The sequence below is a fragment of the Zootoca vivipara genome, chromosome 14 (assembly GCF_963506605.1).
Source record: "Zootoca vivipara chromosome 14, rZooViv1.1, whole genome shotgun sequence".
Taxonomy (NCBI): Eukaryota; Metazoa; Chordata; class Lepidosauria; order Squamata; family Lacertidae; genus Zootoca; species Zootoca vivipara.
The window spans coordinates 24,020,120-24,038,033 of NC_083289.1; the positions used below are offsets into that span (position 1 = coordinate 24,020,120).

The following is a 17,914-nucleotide window of genomic DNA, read 5'->3' on the forward strand; positions in this document are numbered from 1 at the left end:
TTTGAGATGAATTCCTGCTTTGGCTTATCTTTGATCCTTCCTGAAAGGTTATCTAAGCTCACCATATTCTACAAGTTTCAATAGCCACTCTGATTTGGAGGGGAATTTGTCGCTCTTCCAGTGTGTAGCAATAAGTATCCTTGCAGCTACTGAAGCATACAGTGGTACCTCCAATTGCGGACAGGATCCGTCCCGGAGCACCGGTTGGATCCCGAGGTTTCCGCAACTGGAGGGACCGCTTCTGCACATGCACGCACGGTGAAACACTTCCAGGTTTTCCGCTTTCACAACCCAAATTTTACTTTACCCTCCGAGGTATAGGAAAACCTTTCTTGCGTTCCGAAGAATGTCAGGGCCTGTTATACTGAGTAGAAATGATTCTGGGTTTTTTAAAGAAGGGGTAGCTTTAACATTTTTTTTTAGTTCCAAATAAATATCATTCCAAAATGTTTTAATCTTTTTACACACCCACCACATATGGGACATACTGGAACCTAGTTCCCCACATCTCCAACCATTATTTGGGACACTGTTGTACATTTTTTATAATTTCCAAGGTGTCAAATGCCATCAATATAACATTTTTTGGGAATTTTCTCAAGAGGCCACCCTTAGTAGAGGACTGAAGACAACACAGGGATTCACATGCAGAAACTGGTCTGCTTCTGCCCGTATACAAATCTAGAAATGGTCGCTCTCCGTGCACCAGGGCTCCTGCCCGCCGTTACCTGACGTTTTTGGCTGCTCTGCGCCGGGTCTGCCTTTTGGGTGCCTCGTCATCTTCGTCATCATCTTCGTCCTCAGATGACTCCGTTTTCCTCCGCCTCTTCCCACGCTGGGGCTTGTGGACCTTTTTCGCAACGGCTCTGCTCGGTGCTCTAAAAAACGAGCATGAAAACAGACCACGGTGTGTATTATACAGACCCTGGGATACAAAGGGAGCAGCCGAGCCAGGACAGCCTTTCCCAACCTTGGTGCCCTCTAGATCAGGGGTAGGCAAACTCTGGCCCTCCAGATGTTTGGGACTACAACTCCCATCATCCCTAGCTAAGAGGACCAGTGGTCAGGGATGATGGGAATTGTAGTCCTAAAACATCTGGAGGGCCGGAGTTTGCCTATGCCTGCTCTAGATGTTATTGGCACTATAACACTCATCACCCCTGGCTATTAACTGTGCTGTCTGGGGCTAATGGGAGTCCAACAATTGTTTCAACCATTTTAAATTTGTGTGGGGTTGTTGTTGTCGGTGGTGGTTTCTATTGAGGGGAGGTGTGTCGGGGAGGAGAGGAGCTGGGGAGAGGAAGGGGGCCCAACTGCGGTGGTTCAGGATAGGGGGAGGTAAGCCCAGTCTTCCCTGGGAGCCTCAAGCCCAGCCATGGAAGGACAGGAAAACTTTCATTTCCTGAAGATATGTAGCTCAGGCTGCTTGTTAAAAAGGGTGTGGACTTGATATCCCACCTTTCACTCCCCTTAAGGAGTCTCAAAGCGGCTAACAATCTCCTTTCCCTTCCTCCCCCACAACGAACACTCTGTGAAGTGAGTGAGGCTGAGAGACTTCAGAGAAGTGTGACTAGCCCAACGTCACCCAGCAGCTGCATGTGGAGGAGCAGGGAAGCGAACCCAGTTCACCAGATTACGAGTCCACCGCTCTTAACCACTACACCATGACCAGAAGCAAAGTCTAAGGGTAGGTGAGGGAAGCATGGCAAACCCAAGGAAGGCAGCACCCCCACGAATCCCTTCTTACCTCCTCAGGACAGGTCTCCGAGCTCTTATTTTCTTCTGCTCTGGTTCACTTTCTGCGCTGGTGCCTTGTTCCTGTCCGTCTTCCTCCTCGCCATCGTCCTCAGAGCCCTCCCCCTTCCATCGTTGCCTAGATTTATAAGCAAAACGCCAACAAAGGTTATCGTTATAATGTCCGGTTCTGGAGGGAACACACTTTTAAAACAACATACCAGGAGCACAAGCAGCTCTGGAGAGGCTCCTTTCTACTGTGATGCACAACAAAACATCCTCTTTCTCAAACCTGCCAGGATGATCAGATGCATTTCATGTCCTTTTGCTCCTCTCACATAAAAAGGCATCTATCACTCTCAGTGTGGCCAAGTACTAAGCTGCAGCAAGGAAAAACCCACCAGGAACTGACCCCAGACATTTTGCCATTTTGCCTCTTTGGAGTTTGTGATGTGAACAGAGCAAAATGTTGACACTCATTTCATTTCATTCTATGGGCGGGTGGGGGGCGGGGGGTGGTTAAACCACAGAGCCTAGGGCTTGCCGATCAGACAGTCGGCGGTTCGAATCCCCGCGACGGGGTGAGCTCCCGTTTCTCGGTCCCTGCTCCTGCCAACCTAGCAGTTCGAAAGCACGTCAAAGTGCAAGTAGATAAATAGGTACCGTGTTTCCGTGCGCTGCTCTGGTTCGCCAGAAGCGGCTTTGTCATGCTGGCCACATGACCTGGAAGCTGTACGCTGGCTCCCTCAGCCAATAACGCGAGATGAGCGCCGCAACCCCAGAGTCGGTCACGACTGGACCTAATGGTCAGGGGTCCCTTTACCTTTATGCTGTCTTTATCTACTTAATTTTACTCTTTACATGTGCTCTATGTACCTCTTGATATGATATCCTTACACTAAAAAAATATCACTGATACAGAGCTTCTGGTCTTCAGCCAGAGGCTCAGCACTCCAAAGCAGGTCACAGCTTGGCGTGGGTGGAAGACTGCACTGAAGAACATTACCTCCATTCCTTTGGCTAGAACCCCCCTGCCCTTCCCTCCTTTTAAAACAACAACAACAATGGCCCTTTGCTTTTAACAGTTGTGCAGAAGAGGGGGGTTAAGCAGATACAGCTTGCTCCAAAGGAGTGAGGAAAAGTTGCATCATCCAAAATTCTCTCTTCTGTGCAACTGTTACACAGATGTCCCCAGCATGAATGGCCTTCCAGATATTGTTAGACTCCAGCATGGCCAACGGTTGAAGGGATAGTGGGAACTGTAGCCTGAAAACATCTGGAGGGCTATTTTGACCCCCCCCCCTGCCCTAGAGAAGGAGAGAAAGGCATATAAGGCCGAAACATTAAAAACATTATAGCCCATGTTATAGGCTATCACACCTAAAAATGCTTGACTGGCTTCCCTGCAGAACAGGGGTGACTAATCTGTAGTTCCCCAGATGTTTCTGAATTCTAATTCCCATCAGCCACAGTCAGCACATCCAATGGCCACGGATGGTGGAAGCTGAACTCTAACATCTGGAACAGGGTTTCCCAAACTGGGGTTTCCAGCTGTTTTTGGACGACGATTCCCATCACCCCTGACCACTGGTCCTGCTAGCTAGGGATGATGGGATTTGTAGTCCCACAACAGCTGGAGAGGAGACCTAAGTTTGGGAAACACAGGCTAGCCACCTTTGCTCTAGAGCAGGAATAGCCAAAGTGGTGCCCTTCAGTTGTTGATGGGGTGCAACTCCCGCCAGCCTCAGCCTGCATGGCTATTGGTCAGGGATGATGGTAGCTGTAGTCTTACAACATCTGGAGGACCTGGCATTGGCTACCTCTGCTCTAGAATGCCCCAAATGTTGCTCTGAGTAGACACACAATTCATATGTGGGCTGCACAGAGGACACGAAGAATACGGCCATGTGCATTGCAATGCCCTCTGGATGTTGCTGGACTACAATGTCCATCATCCCTGACACTGGTCATGTTGGTTGGGAGTCCAGCAATATCTGGTGGGTAGCAGTTTGAGGGTGGCTGCATTAATCTCAGGGTTGTGGGTTTGAGCACCCTGTTGGGCAAAAGATCCCTGCATTGCAGGGGGCTGGACTAGATGATCCTTGTGGTCCCTCCCAACTCTACAATTCTATGATTCTACTATGTTCAAGAGGGATTCACATTTCAAGCATAAAAGGTTGGCAAGAGCCCTCCTAAAAAGGGAACTCAGCGAGCACAGTGTTTAGTGTGACCGCCCATGTTTTGTGGAACAGCATTCCTGTTGAGATATGACAGCCCACTCCCCGCCTAGCTGTATGGATGACATTTTTGTTCCAACAGGTTTTCTCAGCTGGACAAATGGGCCTTTGCAGTGAGGATCAATTTGTTAGGGTTTTAGCCTTGTTATAAATGCATTTGTTGTTTTTTGTGTTCTTAACTGTTTTTAATATTCTTATGCGTAAATAACCTTGAGGTGGTGGTTTAGAATGTGACTAATCAATCACTCAATCAGTCATAGTAATAAGGATGCAGAGTTTTACAGGGCCCTCAAAACTTACGTTCTCTTCATTTGCTTTTGGCCTCTTCTTTTGGGGCTTTCGCTCTCAGAGTCGCTATTTCCCTTAAACGAAAAAGGAGAGAGGAAGGGGAACCATGAACGAGGCCGGTCGCAGGAGGCCAACCTTGCTGCTGCTGAATGCTCACGGCCAGCTAACAGTGGTCGGACATGCAAGTCGTTCACACTCAAACTCCAAAAGCAGCAACACCAAACTACTTGGGACTAAATGCTAGTAAGATGGCTCTCCTTGCCTAAGCAAAAAAATAAAAAATCTGCCATTTGGGCAAGCACCTTAACGCCTGCAGCCCTGACCCAAAAAGAAGGTCCATTCTGCTACAGGTGCACAAATGGGTGAAAAAGGGAGTACATAACAAGGAATAAAAAACCCAAAAGGTAAGGAGACTAAAATGAGTAACAAAACAGAACCAAGTCCACAAGGCAATCTATCAATAACCTTCCTGAAATGCCTGCCGCTGCTATGGCAGTCAGAAAGGGATGGAGTGGGGACATACAAAGCTGTCTTGTACCAAGTCAGATCCCTTGGTCCATCTCATTCAGTATTGTCTGCAATGACTGGCAGCAGCTCTCCATGGTTTGAGGCAGCAAGCATTTCCAGACCTATCTGGAGATACCGGGGATTGAACTTGGGACCTTCTGCATACCAAGCAGATGATCCACCACTGAGCTATGGCCCTTCTCCATGCGTGACTCTGAAAACCTCTCTAAGGCGCATGGGTTTCCATGTCTAAAAAAGTTTGTGACAGGCTAGGCTCTAGATCAAAGCTGGCCCGATTCAGTCTCCCAATCTGTTTCCATTGCCTCTCTTCCCTTCTCCAGTAAGAACACACCAATTTTGTCAGTGGCAGAAAAAATAAAATTAAGTGCAAAAAGAGTACTACGGTAGGCAGAAATATCTCCACCCAGTGGAGCACCCTGATTATGCAACTTACCCCCTCCCCTGTCATGAGATGAATCATTTGATGAGCAAGTGTGAAAAGGAAAAACCCTCCTCAGTTGATCCACAAAGATGAGGAGGGCAGCTGTGTTTCTTGTGTGCTTGTGTGTGAGGTCACATCCATCACTAGCATGTAGCCCCCAAAGGCTTTTCCAAGGCTGAATTTTGTCCCTTGGGAAGAAGAGGGTTAGCCACCCCTCTCCAGAAAGTTCCAACCGTTGTTCTGCAGGACCCCAAAGAAGGGGGCATGTGTTACATACAAGTGCGAATTGCAATTAAAAGACAAAGAGAAGTAGCTTTTCAACAATGGGCAAACACACAGCACCATGGCAAGAAAACATCCCTAGTTGCCCCAGTACTGGCAAGATCCTTGAGAAAGCAATCAACAACTGGGGGGGGGATTGAAGAGGGGCAGAAGCAAGAGTCATAGGACAGGGGACGGGGAGACGGGGGTTGAGAAGGGGGGTTGAGAGCTCAGTGTTGTCTCCACGGGTAGGCAGCAGCTCTCTGGAATTTGAGGCAGGCTTATTCGCCGTCACTTACATCCTCGATTTCGGCGTTGAGCTGCTGGACCCTTGAAATCCTTTCCAACCCTACAGTTCTACGGCTCTGCGATGTGAACCATTTGCCTACTTTAAGCAACCTTCACCTCCCAAGAACCCCCTAATGCTTGACATGTCAGCCAACCCTAAGCAAGCCCCTTTTTGCAAACACCAACATGCAAAAACATACAGGCCAAGGCTTGTCAACTTCCATGCTCCCTGCCCCAAAACACGAGGCAGTCCCACCTGCCAGCCACCGATCACCACAAAGCTTCTGTGCTGTGCTGGTGGGCATGTCTCACCCTTCGTTGGGACTCTCTGCTGCAGATAAGAGCCTCATCAACAAAAGCCAGTCTGAGGCGAAGGTTTGCTTCAGGTCCTGGCTGTCTAAGGCAACTCCTATCAGGGAGTTGTCCTCCAAAATACAGTTTCTGGAGGCCAGAGGCTGAACTCAGAGCTTTGTCATCAGGCAAGAAGCCTAGTAAGGGCATCTCGTGCCCGATCTGTCCTAAGATGGCACTCGCAGAATCCTGCCAACCGCCAACACCCACACAAAAGTGGAGGGTCACGTCACTATGGGTTGGGCAGAAGAGGAGAGGAGAGGAGAATAAAGTGGCAGTCATGTGGCCAGTGTGGACCTGAATACTTTAGAGGTCCTCAGGTCTAATCCAAAACATACCAGCAAAATGAAACCACTGCTAGTGGACATGGAAGAGCTTAGTTTCATTCTGTGGCTTATTTTGGAGAGGGGCCCTGCCCCATTTCCCCCAACATTCGCCTACACACCTGTTGTGTCTATTTCAGACTTTCTCACGCCAAAACAAGAGGCCTCCTTTCCACCCGTACGACTCCTCACCTGCTTGTACGTGTTGTCTCCTTCATTTTTATTTTGTGTATATTACAATGAAGAAAAGAGCACCTTTTTAAAATGAAAGACAAACTAGGTAAGACAGAAAGGGATCTTCTTTCTAGGATTACATGGGCAAAACAGCAGCGGGAAATGGACTGGGGGGCAATTTCACTTAGAAAGTTGCCCAAGGGGGGGGAGGTTTAAGTGCCCCTTTTTGTCCTGCTCCAATCAGATAAGAAGACCATCCTGATAGTGAACCTGGGGGTGGGAGACAGCTAAGAGAAGACTGAATATGTATTCCCCAGCATCTCATCTATGTCCCAGTTAGAAAGAGGTTTCATGACTTTGGGGTTGTGTGCAAATTGATGCAGGTGAAGGTGTTCCTTCGCTGAGTGGTGTTGGTTTAAAAAACATAAAGTGAGACCGAATTCCCAGAACAGCCTAAGAAGAAATGCCTCTTGTTTAGCAACCACAGTGTCCACAGGCGGAAATTTTTGCATCAGCTCGGTTTAACTGATTTGAACTCCATCCGTGGCTGAAGGAGGCTGGTGTAATGTACTGGCCTGGTTCCCACACAGTGCTGGGGCAAACTATGGCTTAATGTAGGCGAGCAAGCATGCTGGCGCACAGTGACAAAACTGCAGACACATCACTACTTGCACAGGTTGGGCTTAGCGCTATGTCCCAACCCGGCACTGGGCTTTGTGTTGCTCCAAACAAACCGCAAGCTGCAACCAAGATTTGTTCTCGGCTTACTGCTTGCGTTTCCTTTGAAGTGTGACCAATCACGAAAACCCAGGTTGGGACACAACAGCAAGCCAAACCATCGCTTAGGCAGGAGCGAGGGAGCAGTGAATCTCCCACAGCTTTCTAACTGTGCGCCAGCACAACTTCCCCATTCCTTGTTCCATGGAAGGAAGCCTCTGTTCCATGTGGTGAGCTATGGACTTACTCTGCGTTTCCACCTCCATTTCAGAAGGGAAGAGGGGCGTTCTTTTTTGGGTTTTACAATATTGTGTGGTATAAGCAAAAGTTTCCTATTGAATGACACATATGTGTGTATTTTTTGTTTGTTTTTTTGTTTTTAACTCTTTATCTTACAGCATGGCCAATGGCAATGGAGGAAATGGGCCCAATAGTTACGAGACCACATAATATTGTAAAACAAAAAAAGGACAGGACTTACCTGAGCCCCTAGAGGGCGCTGCTTTCGTCTGCAGCGGAGATCTGAGGTGAGTGTGACATCACCAGCACAGTGCATGCTGGGCCATCGTTACAGAGAGAACCTAGTATTTGCAGAACTTGGGAAAAGGGAAAACAAAAACTGGCATAAATGGCATGCTAACAGCCCGCTGGATCTGACCTTTCTTGGGGGACGGGAAGGGAGGATCTGTGGATTTTTGTCCATAATGGGGAACCTGGCACCCTCCAGACTTTCTTGGAATCTCTGCCTCCCAGTAGCCCCCACCAATGTGGGTGATGGTCAGGGTTGATTAGAGTTAAGAAGGTAAGAACCACCCTGGTGGATAGGCCAAAGGCCAATCTAGACCAGCATGCTGTTCTTACTATCAGATGCCTTTGAGAAGCCCACAAGCAGGACCTGGATGGAACAGCCCTCTCCACACTTGAAATTCTCAGTAACTGGTATTCAGAGGCATACTGTGGCATCCTGGCCAGTAGCCACTGGTAGCCATTTCCTCAATTAATCCGCTTTTGAAGCCATCCAGGTTGGTGGCCCTCACTATCTCTTGGGCTAGCAAATCTCATTGTTCACTTATGTCCTGTGTGCATGGCTGGAAGCCTCTGAAGGGCCACAGGCAACCTGATCACCCCTAAAGCAAACAACTCCAGTGGTCTGCAAAGTATCTCCTGTCTTTCTCATTTCCCATCTCATAATGGAAACTAGGAAGTTTGGGAGATGGAGGAGTTGAAGTTGGGGGGAGGACACCATCTATGATAGTGGGATCACTAAGTATCATGGGACAGGAAGGGAGCAACAATCTGGCCACAGAGTACTGCAGAAAAATGGGTGCCATGGGTGAGTAGTATGGAAACGGGGTGCATCTCTTTGCCAGCATCTTGAGAGCTGGCTCAGTATGATGGTTAGGAGACCGAGATTCAAATTCTGCCTCCACCAAGTCTGTTTTCCCTCATCTGTAATATGGGAGATGACAATGGGGGCTTACCATTATTGTGAAAGTTATAAAACAAAACACAGAGGCAGCACTAAGGCTTTGGCACTCGGCAGGCAGCACCCATTGTAAAGGACGCTTGGTTGCTTAATTACTGTTGTGAGTCAGTAAGAGGGAGGGATGTCGGACCACCCACATCTGGGACTTGGGAGCAGCAGAAAAAAGGAGGGGAAGTTGGGTGGACAATAGAGGGGAGCATTTGCTTAAGCACTTTCCTTGCGTCCACACACAAACACACCCCATGCATACTGCTTTTACAGAGTAAAACACAACTGGTATTTGTGGAAAGTGTTGGGTAGTCAAGCGGGAGAAACATTGCAGAATGTTCATTTAAACATATTCTCTGTCTTTTACATATGATAAAACTTTATGTTTAGAGATCTGAACGAACTTTTGTTATAAGGAGAATTATTTTAAGAGGCTAGTTTGTGTGCGTCCAATTGACGCGCAACCGCCAAAACGAACCATGACCTGGAACGCAACTCCCACGCAAACAGGGAATTGCCTGTACTGTACTCCAACACCCATCAGCCCCAATTTGCATGGCCATAGTCAGGGTTGCTGGGAGTTGTAGTCCAGGAGTATATGGAGAGCCACACGCTCCCTATCCCTAACCTGAATAGGCAGATGTGTGTTTGACCACCTTGCGTGTTAGTATGTGAGTTTGTCTTGATGGACAGATCTTAAATCCAGAAGTGCTTATTATAAGAATGTAAACCGCCTGAAGGGTTTTGGCAGGTAGACTGTATAAAAAGGTAGGAAACTAACAAGACAATCTCTGGCCAACTCTGCACCACCTTTTTTATGACTGTAAGAACAGCCTGGCAGCTGGATCAGACCAACAGTCTATCTAGTCCTGCAACATGCTCTCAGAGCGGTCAACCAGATGCATCTGAGAAGCCTGCAAGCAGGATATGGATGCCACAGCACTTTCCCTTGCTTGTGCACCCCAGCAACTGGTCCTCAGATGCCTACCAGCTTTGACCCTGGAGATGCAACACAAGTCAGTGTGCTATCAAGTTGCACACTGAGGAAAACCAAAATCTTATCAAAACTCAGCTGCGAGTTGGCCGCAAGTGGCCAAGAACGATATTACGCATTTTGAGACAAAATGCTCAACCGTGGGTGCCTGATGCTAGGCACCTAAATCCATATATAGGCACCCAAGCATAAATGGACCCATTTTCAGAGGACTCCCGAATGGGAGATGCGGGTGCCGCTTATATTTTCAGGTGCTTGAATATAAATTTAGGTGCCTACCTTTGGATTTCCAACTTGGACATTTTCAGTGTGACTCTGAACTTTCCTGAGCCTCATTTTCTCCATCTGTAAAAAACAGAAGGCGAAACCACTGCTTACCCTCCTTAAAAATTGGTAGGTTGTGGGGGGAATATTGAAGGGGGGCAAGGAAAAAGCAACTCACAAAATGGACAGCAAATAAAAGGTCGCAAGTTCCAGAACGACATTGTTCTTAGCAGAATTTGATGGAAGGCAGGGAAGGAGAGAAATGTCTCAGCCAACAGATGATAAAAACCCCAAACTGAGTTCATTTCATGCACTGAATTCAAGAGATGACTAATTATCTACAGATGCAAAAGGGAGGGAAATGGCTTAGTGAAATGAAACATCATGCAAACAAACACCCCTACATACACACAAAATGAATTCATCTCAATGGTGTTCCCCTGAGGTTCCAAGCACAGCAGTTCCTGCCATCATTTTTCCAGCATTTACATCACAACCACATCAGACTTCCAATTCGGATTGTGCAACTGGAACTTTTTAACCATAAAATTGCAAGTTCAGGGGCATTCCATGGGTGCTGCTTGCTCAGCTCAGACTGCAGGAATGGCGCACGGCACAACCAATGGAAAAATGCAGCTGCCGTGGCGCCACCTCTGTGTTTCAAAGGCAACACTGAACAGAATGGCTTGGCCATTCCCAAGAATGTCTTTCCCCTCCTCTTTATCCTCCCTCCCCTTACCTCTTCATTTATATTAAAGCGTGAGGGCTCCTGCCTGCTTCGGTTCGACCTCCTCACCCCATAAACATCTGGATATTCTTCCCACATCTGCAAAATAAATCATAATCACATTTGTACTGCATCCTTCATCCATGGATTCAGGGCAGTCGACAGATGTTCCCTCTTTCTTATCCTCCCAAGAACTCTGCAAGGCTAGAAGCGAGAATGGCAAGACACCAAAGGCTTCCTCTTGTCACTTACAACCAGTGATCAGTACTCAAAAGAACTTTTTTTTAATTATCTATTGATTTTATATACCACCCTCTACCCACAGGTCTCAGAATATAAAATCGCAAAGTACATAAAATAAAAACAACCACATGGAGGTTCAACTTCACTATCACGGCCAGTAATGACTAACAGACCAAGGCTTTGTGATTTTATCCAATTTGCTTTTAAAGCCATGCAAACCGGTCGCCTGTCATCACTCATATGCTAAATAAATAATGAATAAACAAAATTATCTTGTGGCAGTGAGTTCCACAGACTGATTACAAACTCCTTGCCTCTGCCCCCTATATAGGTATCGTCTGATTCAATGCCGGCACTCAAGGATGGCTTGTGGGCTTCCAAAAGTGGCAAATGCTTGGCTGCTGTCAGAAGAGGACGCTGGATTAGAAAGGCTTTTAGCCTGATCCAGCAGAGAAACCCTTAAATTCCTATCTAACAAAAGTAGGAATAGCATGGAGTGTGTGGATTTTGCAAGACCACCTCTCCTTCAAGATAGAATTTCCTACAGATTATTTCAAATTATGTCTTTTCCCTGCCACTTTTTTATTTTATTTTAACGCATCCATCATGACTAGCTCTTTGCAAACCTTCCAATCAAACTGTCCCTTCTTTTCAAAATTTCCTTCAGCAGTTCAAAGTACCGAAGAGGCAACTCAGCCAAATTCCAACGACACACAAAAGAATCCAGAGGGGTACACAATTCAGGCTTTGCCAAGCCATTGCAGTCCAGATCTTTTGGACTACAACTCCCATCAGCCACTGTCAGCAGGTTGGCAAAGGCAGATGCATATCAGGATATCAAACCATAACCTGAAACCCCGGAAACACAAGACCTTGTAGTAGATGGCAAGAGGCCAGGCTGTGCTTTGCCACCTCCGCCAAAGGCCACTCAGCTGAGTTAGGCATACCCACCAGCAAGGGAACAACATACTTTTTTGACATCGGCTAGCCTTTCCTTCTTGGATGTTGGTTTCTCCTTGGCTTCCAGAGGCGTCTGCTGAGATTTTGAGCCCGTCGAGCCACTTTCGGATTCAGACTGGCTTTCGGAAGTCTCCGAGCTGCTGTTGGATTCGCTGCCATGGTCGCTGTCAGACTGGCTGGCAGAGTCAGACCCCGAGGCCTCTTCTGATGCTGAGTGACTTGTGGAGGAAGAAGAGAGGGTTTCATCATTGTCAACCATCTTGCAAGTTCACACACTTAAGACCTGTTGAAGCTGCCCAGAGCGGTTGGGGCAACCCGGTCAGATGGGCAGGGTACAAATAATAGAGTTATTGTTGTTATTATTCTTAAGCAGGTGTGAGTCACCTAGTGCGCTTCAGATGCTGTTGGACTACCATAAAATATCAATGATTTCCCTTCTTCTCTTTCCATGGTTCATTTCGTGTAACATAAATCCCTGCATATTTTATATAAACTAAACCATTCAGTATTCCATTATTACATCCATCAAAACCTATTTACACTGTTGAATTTATCTTAATGCTGCCAACGTTTTCGGGTGTACACAATTTCCCCCCCATGTATTCATTTTCCAATCTTCTTTAAACGTTATGTTCTTCTTGTTCTCTTATTCTATGAGTTAGGTCCGCAAGCTGCGCATATTTCATCAGTTTAAGTTGCCATTCTTCTTTGGTTGGAACCTCGCTCGTTTTCCATGGGAAAGGCTGTTTTAGATTGTAATCCTGAACTGCTCTAGGTGGCCTTGATTTTTGTTTTGCTAAAGTGGGTATGTGATAGCATAGCATCAAAATATAGTTTTTATTTTGAGAGTACAGATAGATATCTTTTCAAAATCTAACACTGCTATGAGTTGTTTCTTTCCAATGTATTTCTCATCAATAAAAATTTGTTGTGGTACGGTACAAGCAACTTTTTTCTCCTGAAAGTGTGACCCAAAGAGAAAGAACCACTGCTTTGTGCCAACTGCGTTCTTTTGTGTTTTTTTCTTAAGAAAGGGGGAGGGGAGGTTATAAACTAAGAAATACTTCAAATCCAAAATTTGTGGCTAAAATACGAAATGGCTTTAAACTGATATCTGGCACAGAGGTTGGAATGTTATTCCAGGAAGGTTTAATTCAATATTTAAAAAATAAAATACAAGTTGAATTCTTTTCATACGAGAGGGAAAAGGTCAAAAACACAAAATGCATTTCTTTGGGAAGCTGGCAGAGGGCAATATAGAGGTACTCAGGCAGAGAGGTGGCGGGGAGAACAGACACTTAAACAGCTCCAGAGGCAGAGAGCCAGAAGCCATTTTATAAGATTCTCTGTTCCTCTCTCCACCATCTTACAGATCTCCCTGCATTGTTTTCTTCGCCAATAACCCAAAGGGAAGAAGTGTGTTGTGAAAAGCACAATTAAGCAGAAGGGTGTCTAAAAAACACTTGAGAGGATAGAAAGCAAATTTAAGAAGATGATGGTCTCCAGAAAATGTGCAGAGGATTCAGACAACTGCCTGCATCACACTAGTTGCTGAACTGGACAGCAGCTACATATTCACTGCCTGTTTGGGAGCATGGAACAAGGAAGCTGCCTCATACTTTGTCCATCTAGCTCAGGGTTCTCTACACTGACCAACAGAGGCTCTTCAGGGTGCCAGAAGTCCTGACTCCCAGCTGTTTAAACAGAGTGCGTGTGTGTGTGTGTGTTTCCTAGTCTACCTGGAGATGCTGAGAATTGGACCTGCAACTTTCTGCACTCAGAGCAGATGCCCCACCAGTGAACTGCAGCCCCTTCCTAGACAAGAGGAAGCTGCCTTATACCAAGTCAGATCATTGGTCCATCAACTCAATATTGCCCACACAGACTGGCAGCATCTCTCCAGGGTTTCAGACAAGAGGGTGTGCCAGGCACCGAGCCTGGGCTTCGGCATGCAGAGCAGCTGCTCCACCAATGAACTATGGCCCTTCCCTCTGTTATCTCTTTGGGGGACTAGAGAAGGGGATATTCAAACTGCAACAAATATATGTTAATGAGCCCTCCTCCCAAACGGTAAAAGGAATAAAATCCCATTTCCTGGCTATATTGTGATCATCAAGTGTTCTGAACTAACCAGGAGAGTCGCCCCCATGTTTAGTTGCTTAATCCTCAGCCTCTTGACTGATTCAGTTGAGACACAGAATCATAGAATTGTAGAGTTGGAAGGGACCACGGGGGTCATCTAGTCCAACCCTCTGTAATGCAGGAATCTTTTGCCCAAGATGGGGCTTGCACCCATGACCCTGAGATTAAAAGTCTCATGCTCTTTCCACTGAGCTACCCCAGGTCCCTCAAACTCTCCATATGTAAGACTGCTGAGTTTGACATGAAGTCTCGGGGTCTTCGGAGGGAAAGAGTAAAAGAAGCAATGCAGTTGAGCAGTTGAGTGTTGGAACAAGGAGCAAAGCGAGCCGTGTTCAAACTCTCCATAAAGATCCCTGGGTAACATGTACGCCTAACCTACTTCACAGGGTTGCTGTGAGGATGAAACAGGAGCGGGAGTCATGGATACAGGCAGCAAGGCTAAAGGAAGTTACATATCAAAACTGGCAGCAAATAAAACTAGGTCAGGGGCAGCCCATGCAGTGAGCTCCACAATGTTAGCACTGAAATAGAGAAGAAATCCTGATAACTGAGAGAAATGAACAAAACAGTCCGAGGAGATTTTCTTCCTTAGCTCAGGTCTTTTGCATAGAAGGAAGATACTCAACCAAATGTACAGAGGTAAAACTTCCTCAGGACAATACAACCAATCAGGGCACATGCTACCACAGTGAATATCATGCAACTCTACCTGGTTGCTAAGCAACACCTCCGCTGCCACCCCTTGGCTAGTTGACAAATTAACAGAAGTGAATGATCCCTGCCTGCTATTGGACTTCCATGTCCAGATACTATAGGATTCCATCTTCCACCAACCCTGGGCATCATGGCCAGTTGCCAGGGATTATGAACACCTAAGTCCTGCAGCATCTGAAGGTGACATTAGCTATGCCACACCTTAAAAGCCCATCAAAACACAACTGTTCAGTTTCACAAGGGAGAACAGGCTAGGCCTAAATTTTGAAAAGTAGCATGTGCCCAGGCATTGTTTGTTTACCTACAACAGGAGTGGAACAACTGTTTTGAGCCCAAGGGCCGTATTACCTTCTGGGCAACCTTTCAGGGGCCACACGCCAGTGGTGGGTTGGGCAGAGGCTGGTTTCTACACAAAGACATCCCTCTTTGTCTTCCATCCAGACAAGCAAGAGACATTATCAGAGTTCAAACACATTTTCCAACCAGACAGAAGCAGTCACCAAGAGCGTGAAAAAATGGGCCTGTGCTGGGTGCCGCCTGGTGAGAGTTCTGAGGGCCACATAGAGCACCCTGGGGCATGAATTTCACCCTCAGGCCTTTCTTCCTAATCCTAGCTGCAATGCAGGAAGCTATTGATTGCTCAAGTGCGAGGGAAATGCACTCTGCATGTGCCTAGAGGCACTTTTCTGGTGATTATTTTTCTTCAGCACATTGGTGACGTTCCAAATTGGGACAGGGGAGGGCGCGCCAGAATCCCAGTGCCTGAACCACATTCCGCAACAGTGCCCTGCAGGCCTGCATCGCTTTTTTGAGCAGCGTGGAGCCTGCAGGGAGGCGGCGACATAAGCCCCACGCCACCCGAGCCACCGCATCACTCCCAGGAGAAACGTGCGGCTCAGGCACACTGCAGACCCTGTGGTAAGTGCCACCCCCCGCGGTGTGGCGCCCAGTGCCCCCTGCCTCCCCTAGCTATGCCTCTGCTGAAGAGGGTCTGGGAATGCTAGCTCAGAGATCAGTTGGTGCTGCCAACAAACAGTAGAGTAACCAAAGTTTCAGCTGGCACCCTCCTATGCCTTTAGCTGTGAACTGATCTGTAAGAATTACCAGTTTTTCATGGCACAGAGATTAATATCCCCATTTCCCAATTTCTACAAATCAATCTGATACCAAAGGCATAAGAGCAGACCAGAGTATGTGCTTCCTGGGTCAGTGGCAACCCGTGTTAGGGAGAAGTAGGGTAAACGTAAGTAGACTATACATGGGCTATTTTGTGGTAGATCAGTATCTCAATGGGCTACCTAAAATAAATAATCTAGGTCTGCCTAGGTCTGTATTTTCCCGTACATTACCAGGATTTCAAAGGCGGAATTGATGTCCGGGCGGGGGGATTTCCAAAAGGTGGTGCTACAAAATTTGGGGGGGTTTCCAAATTTTGGGGGTTTTTCAACAACTTTCAGGGTGCCTCGGTTTTTACTTTTTGAAATAGGGCAACCCTAAATAAGCCAAAATAGTTATTAGGGCAATACCTTTATTAGACCAACAAGAAACATCACAAAAATAGTGTGCGAATATTTTGAGTATTTTGTGACCATTTGGTTGATCTAATAAAGATCTTGCACTAATAAATGTTTCAGAATTTTTCTTACGGACCAACACGTTTTAAAAGTAAATACAGGAAAACAGACAGCATTTGAAAAGGCTCAACCTCTGCCAAACACAAGAGCCACAGGCAATGAAGCTACTTCTCCTCCCCAGAGAACTCTAAAGGGTTTCCAGCTTCCTAACACAAACCACATACCGAGCAGCCAAAGGACCTGCAAAATTAGCCACACACCCAGTTCTGTGATGCTTCTTTTGGTAGAAAATGAGATTTCCCCTTCAACTGCAGAGAGCTGCTATTAACAAACTTAAAAGCACATGCCTGATCTTTTGAGTGCATTTCATAAACACGTCTCTCAAGCAATTTCATCCACAATAAAGTTGCTCTGTTTATGTATTATTTAACGCAGGTGGCCCTGTGGGTTAAAAAACCACAGAGCCTAGGGCTTGCTGATCAGAAGGTCGGCGGTTCGAATCCCTGCGATGGGGTGAGCTCCCATTGCTCGGTCCCAGCTCCTGCCAACCTAGCAGTTCGAAAGCATGTCAAAATGCAAGTAGACAAATAGGAACCGCTACAGCGGGAAGGTAAACAGCGTTTCCGTGTGCTGCTCTGGTTCGCCAGAAGCGGCTTTGTCATGCTGGCCACATGACCTGGAAGCTGTACGCCGGCTCCCTCGGCCAATAACGCGAGATGAGCGCGCAACCCCCAGAGTTGGTTGAAAATGTAGTACAGTACTAAACTCAAACTTTGGTTGGTAGGGGTAGCCAAAGTGACTCCAACACTCATTGGCCTCAGCCTGCTTGAATGAGGATTATTAATTATTATTATTATTACTACTACTACTATAAAGGAGGTCAGATCCATAACTGACAAAACAAAAATATAAAATGTACTAATGATAATTCCAAAGCAGATGTAGACTGGGATAGACATCTCCACTTAAAAGGTTCGTCTTCAGAGGGTGCAGAAAAGGTAACAGCTACAGCTTCTGTTTGATAATTAACCTGAGGGAATTTCCAAAGGTCAGGTGCCACAAAGCTCAAGGCCTGGTTCCTATATTGTGTGAACAGAACTCCTGCAAAGCTGTTATCTGCAGAGGACAGTGATGATGGCCCTTCTCTCCTCCAAGGACACCTGAAGGCTCTCTCAAAATGGCCATCTTATTCCACAGGTTATTATCCTTTCCAGTGAGATGTGCTTCCAAAGATTTGAAGCCTGGTTTCTTCAAAAGACCCTTCCGTTGCCATATTGCCCCCACCTAGTCCAGTCCTATCGGCAGAGCAAGGGCACATTCACTCCATACATTTAAGGCACCACGACGCGCAGGGCCGTCTTAAGCGCCCCTGGCGCCGTGGAGTGACGGATCCCTCCGGCGCCCCCCCGCCCCGTTTCCCAGCACGGTGGGCGAGCGGGCGCAGCGCACAGCTGCCACAGGTGCTGCTGCGCGGCGGGCAGGCAGGCAGAGCACGGTTGC

At 47.0% G+C, this 17,914-nt stretch overlaps 1 protein-coding gene and 1 non-coding gene across 19 annotated transcripts in view; both read right to left on the reverse strand.

The window, feature by feature from the left end:
• The window catches only part of CHD2 (chromodomain helicase DNA binding protein 2), an 87,471-nt gene that overhangs the window by 39,560 nt on the left and 29,997 nt on the right, over positions 1-17,914 (reverse strand). For 9 of the 18 annotated variants that reach the window (XM_035132027.2, XM_035132030.2, XM_035132023.2 and 6 more), the window contains 5 exons: positions 11,995-12,202; positions 10,794-10,880; positions 4,272-4,333; positions 1,748-1,873; positions 729-878 (listed from right to left, as the gene is read on the reverse strand). In XM_035132027.2, coding sequence (XP_034987918.1) covers positions 729-878; positions 1,748-1,873; positions 4,272-4,333; positions 10,794-10,880; positions 11,995-12,202 — 633 coding nt within the window. The other 9 variants (XM_035132032.2, XM_060282586.1, XM_035132031.2 and 6 more) reach the window with 9 other exon arrangements.
• Positions 14,256-14,329, reverse strand: TRNAK-UUU (transfer RNA lysine (anticodon UUU)). The gene has a single exon. It is a non-coding gene; the product is annotated as a tRNA-Lys (tRNA).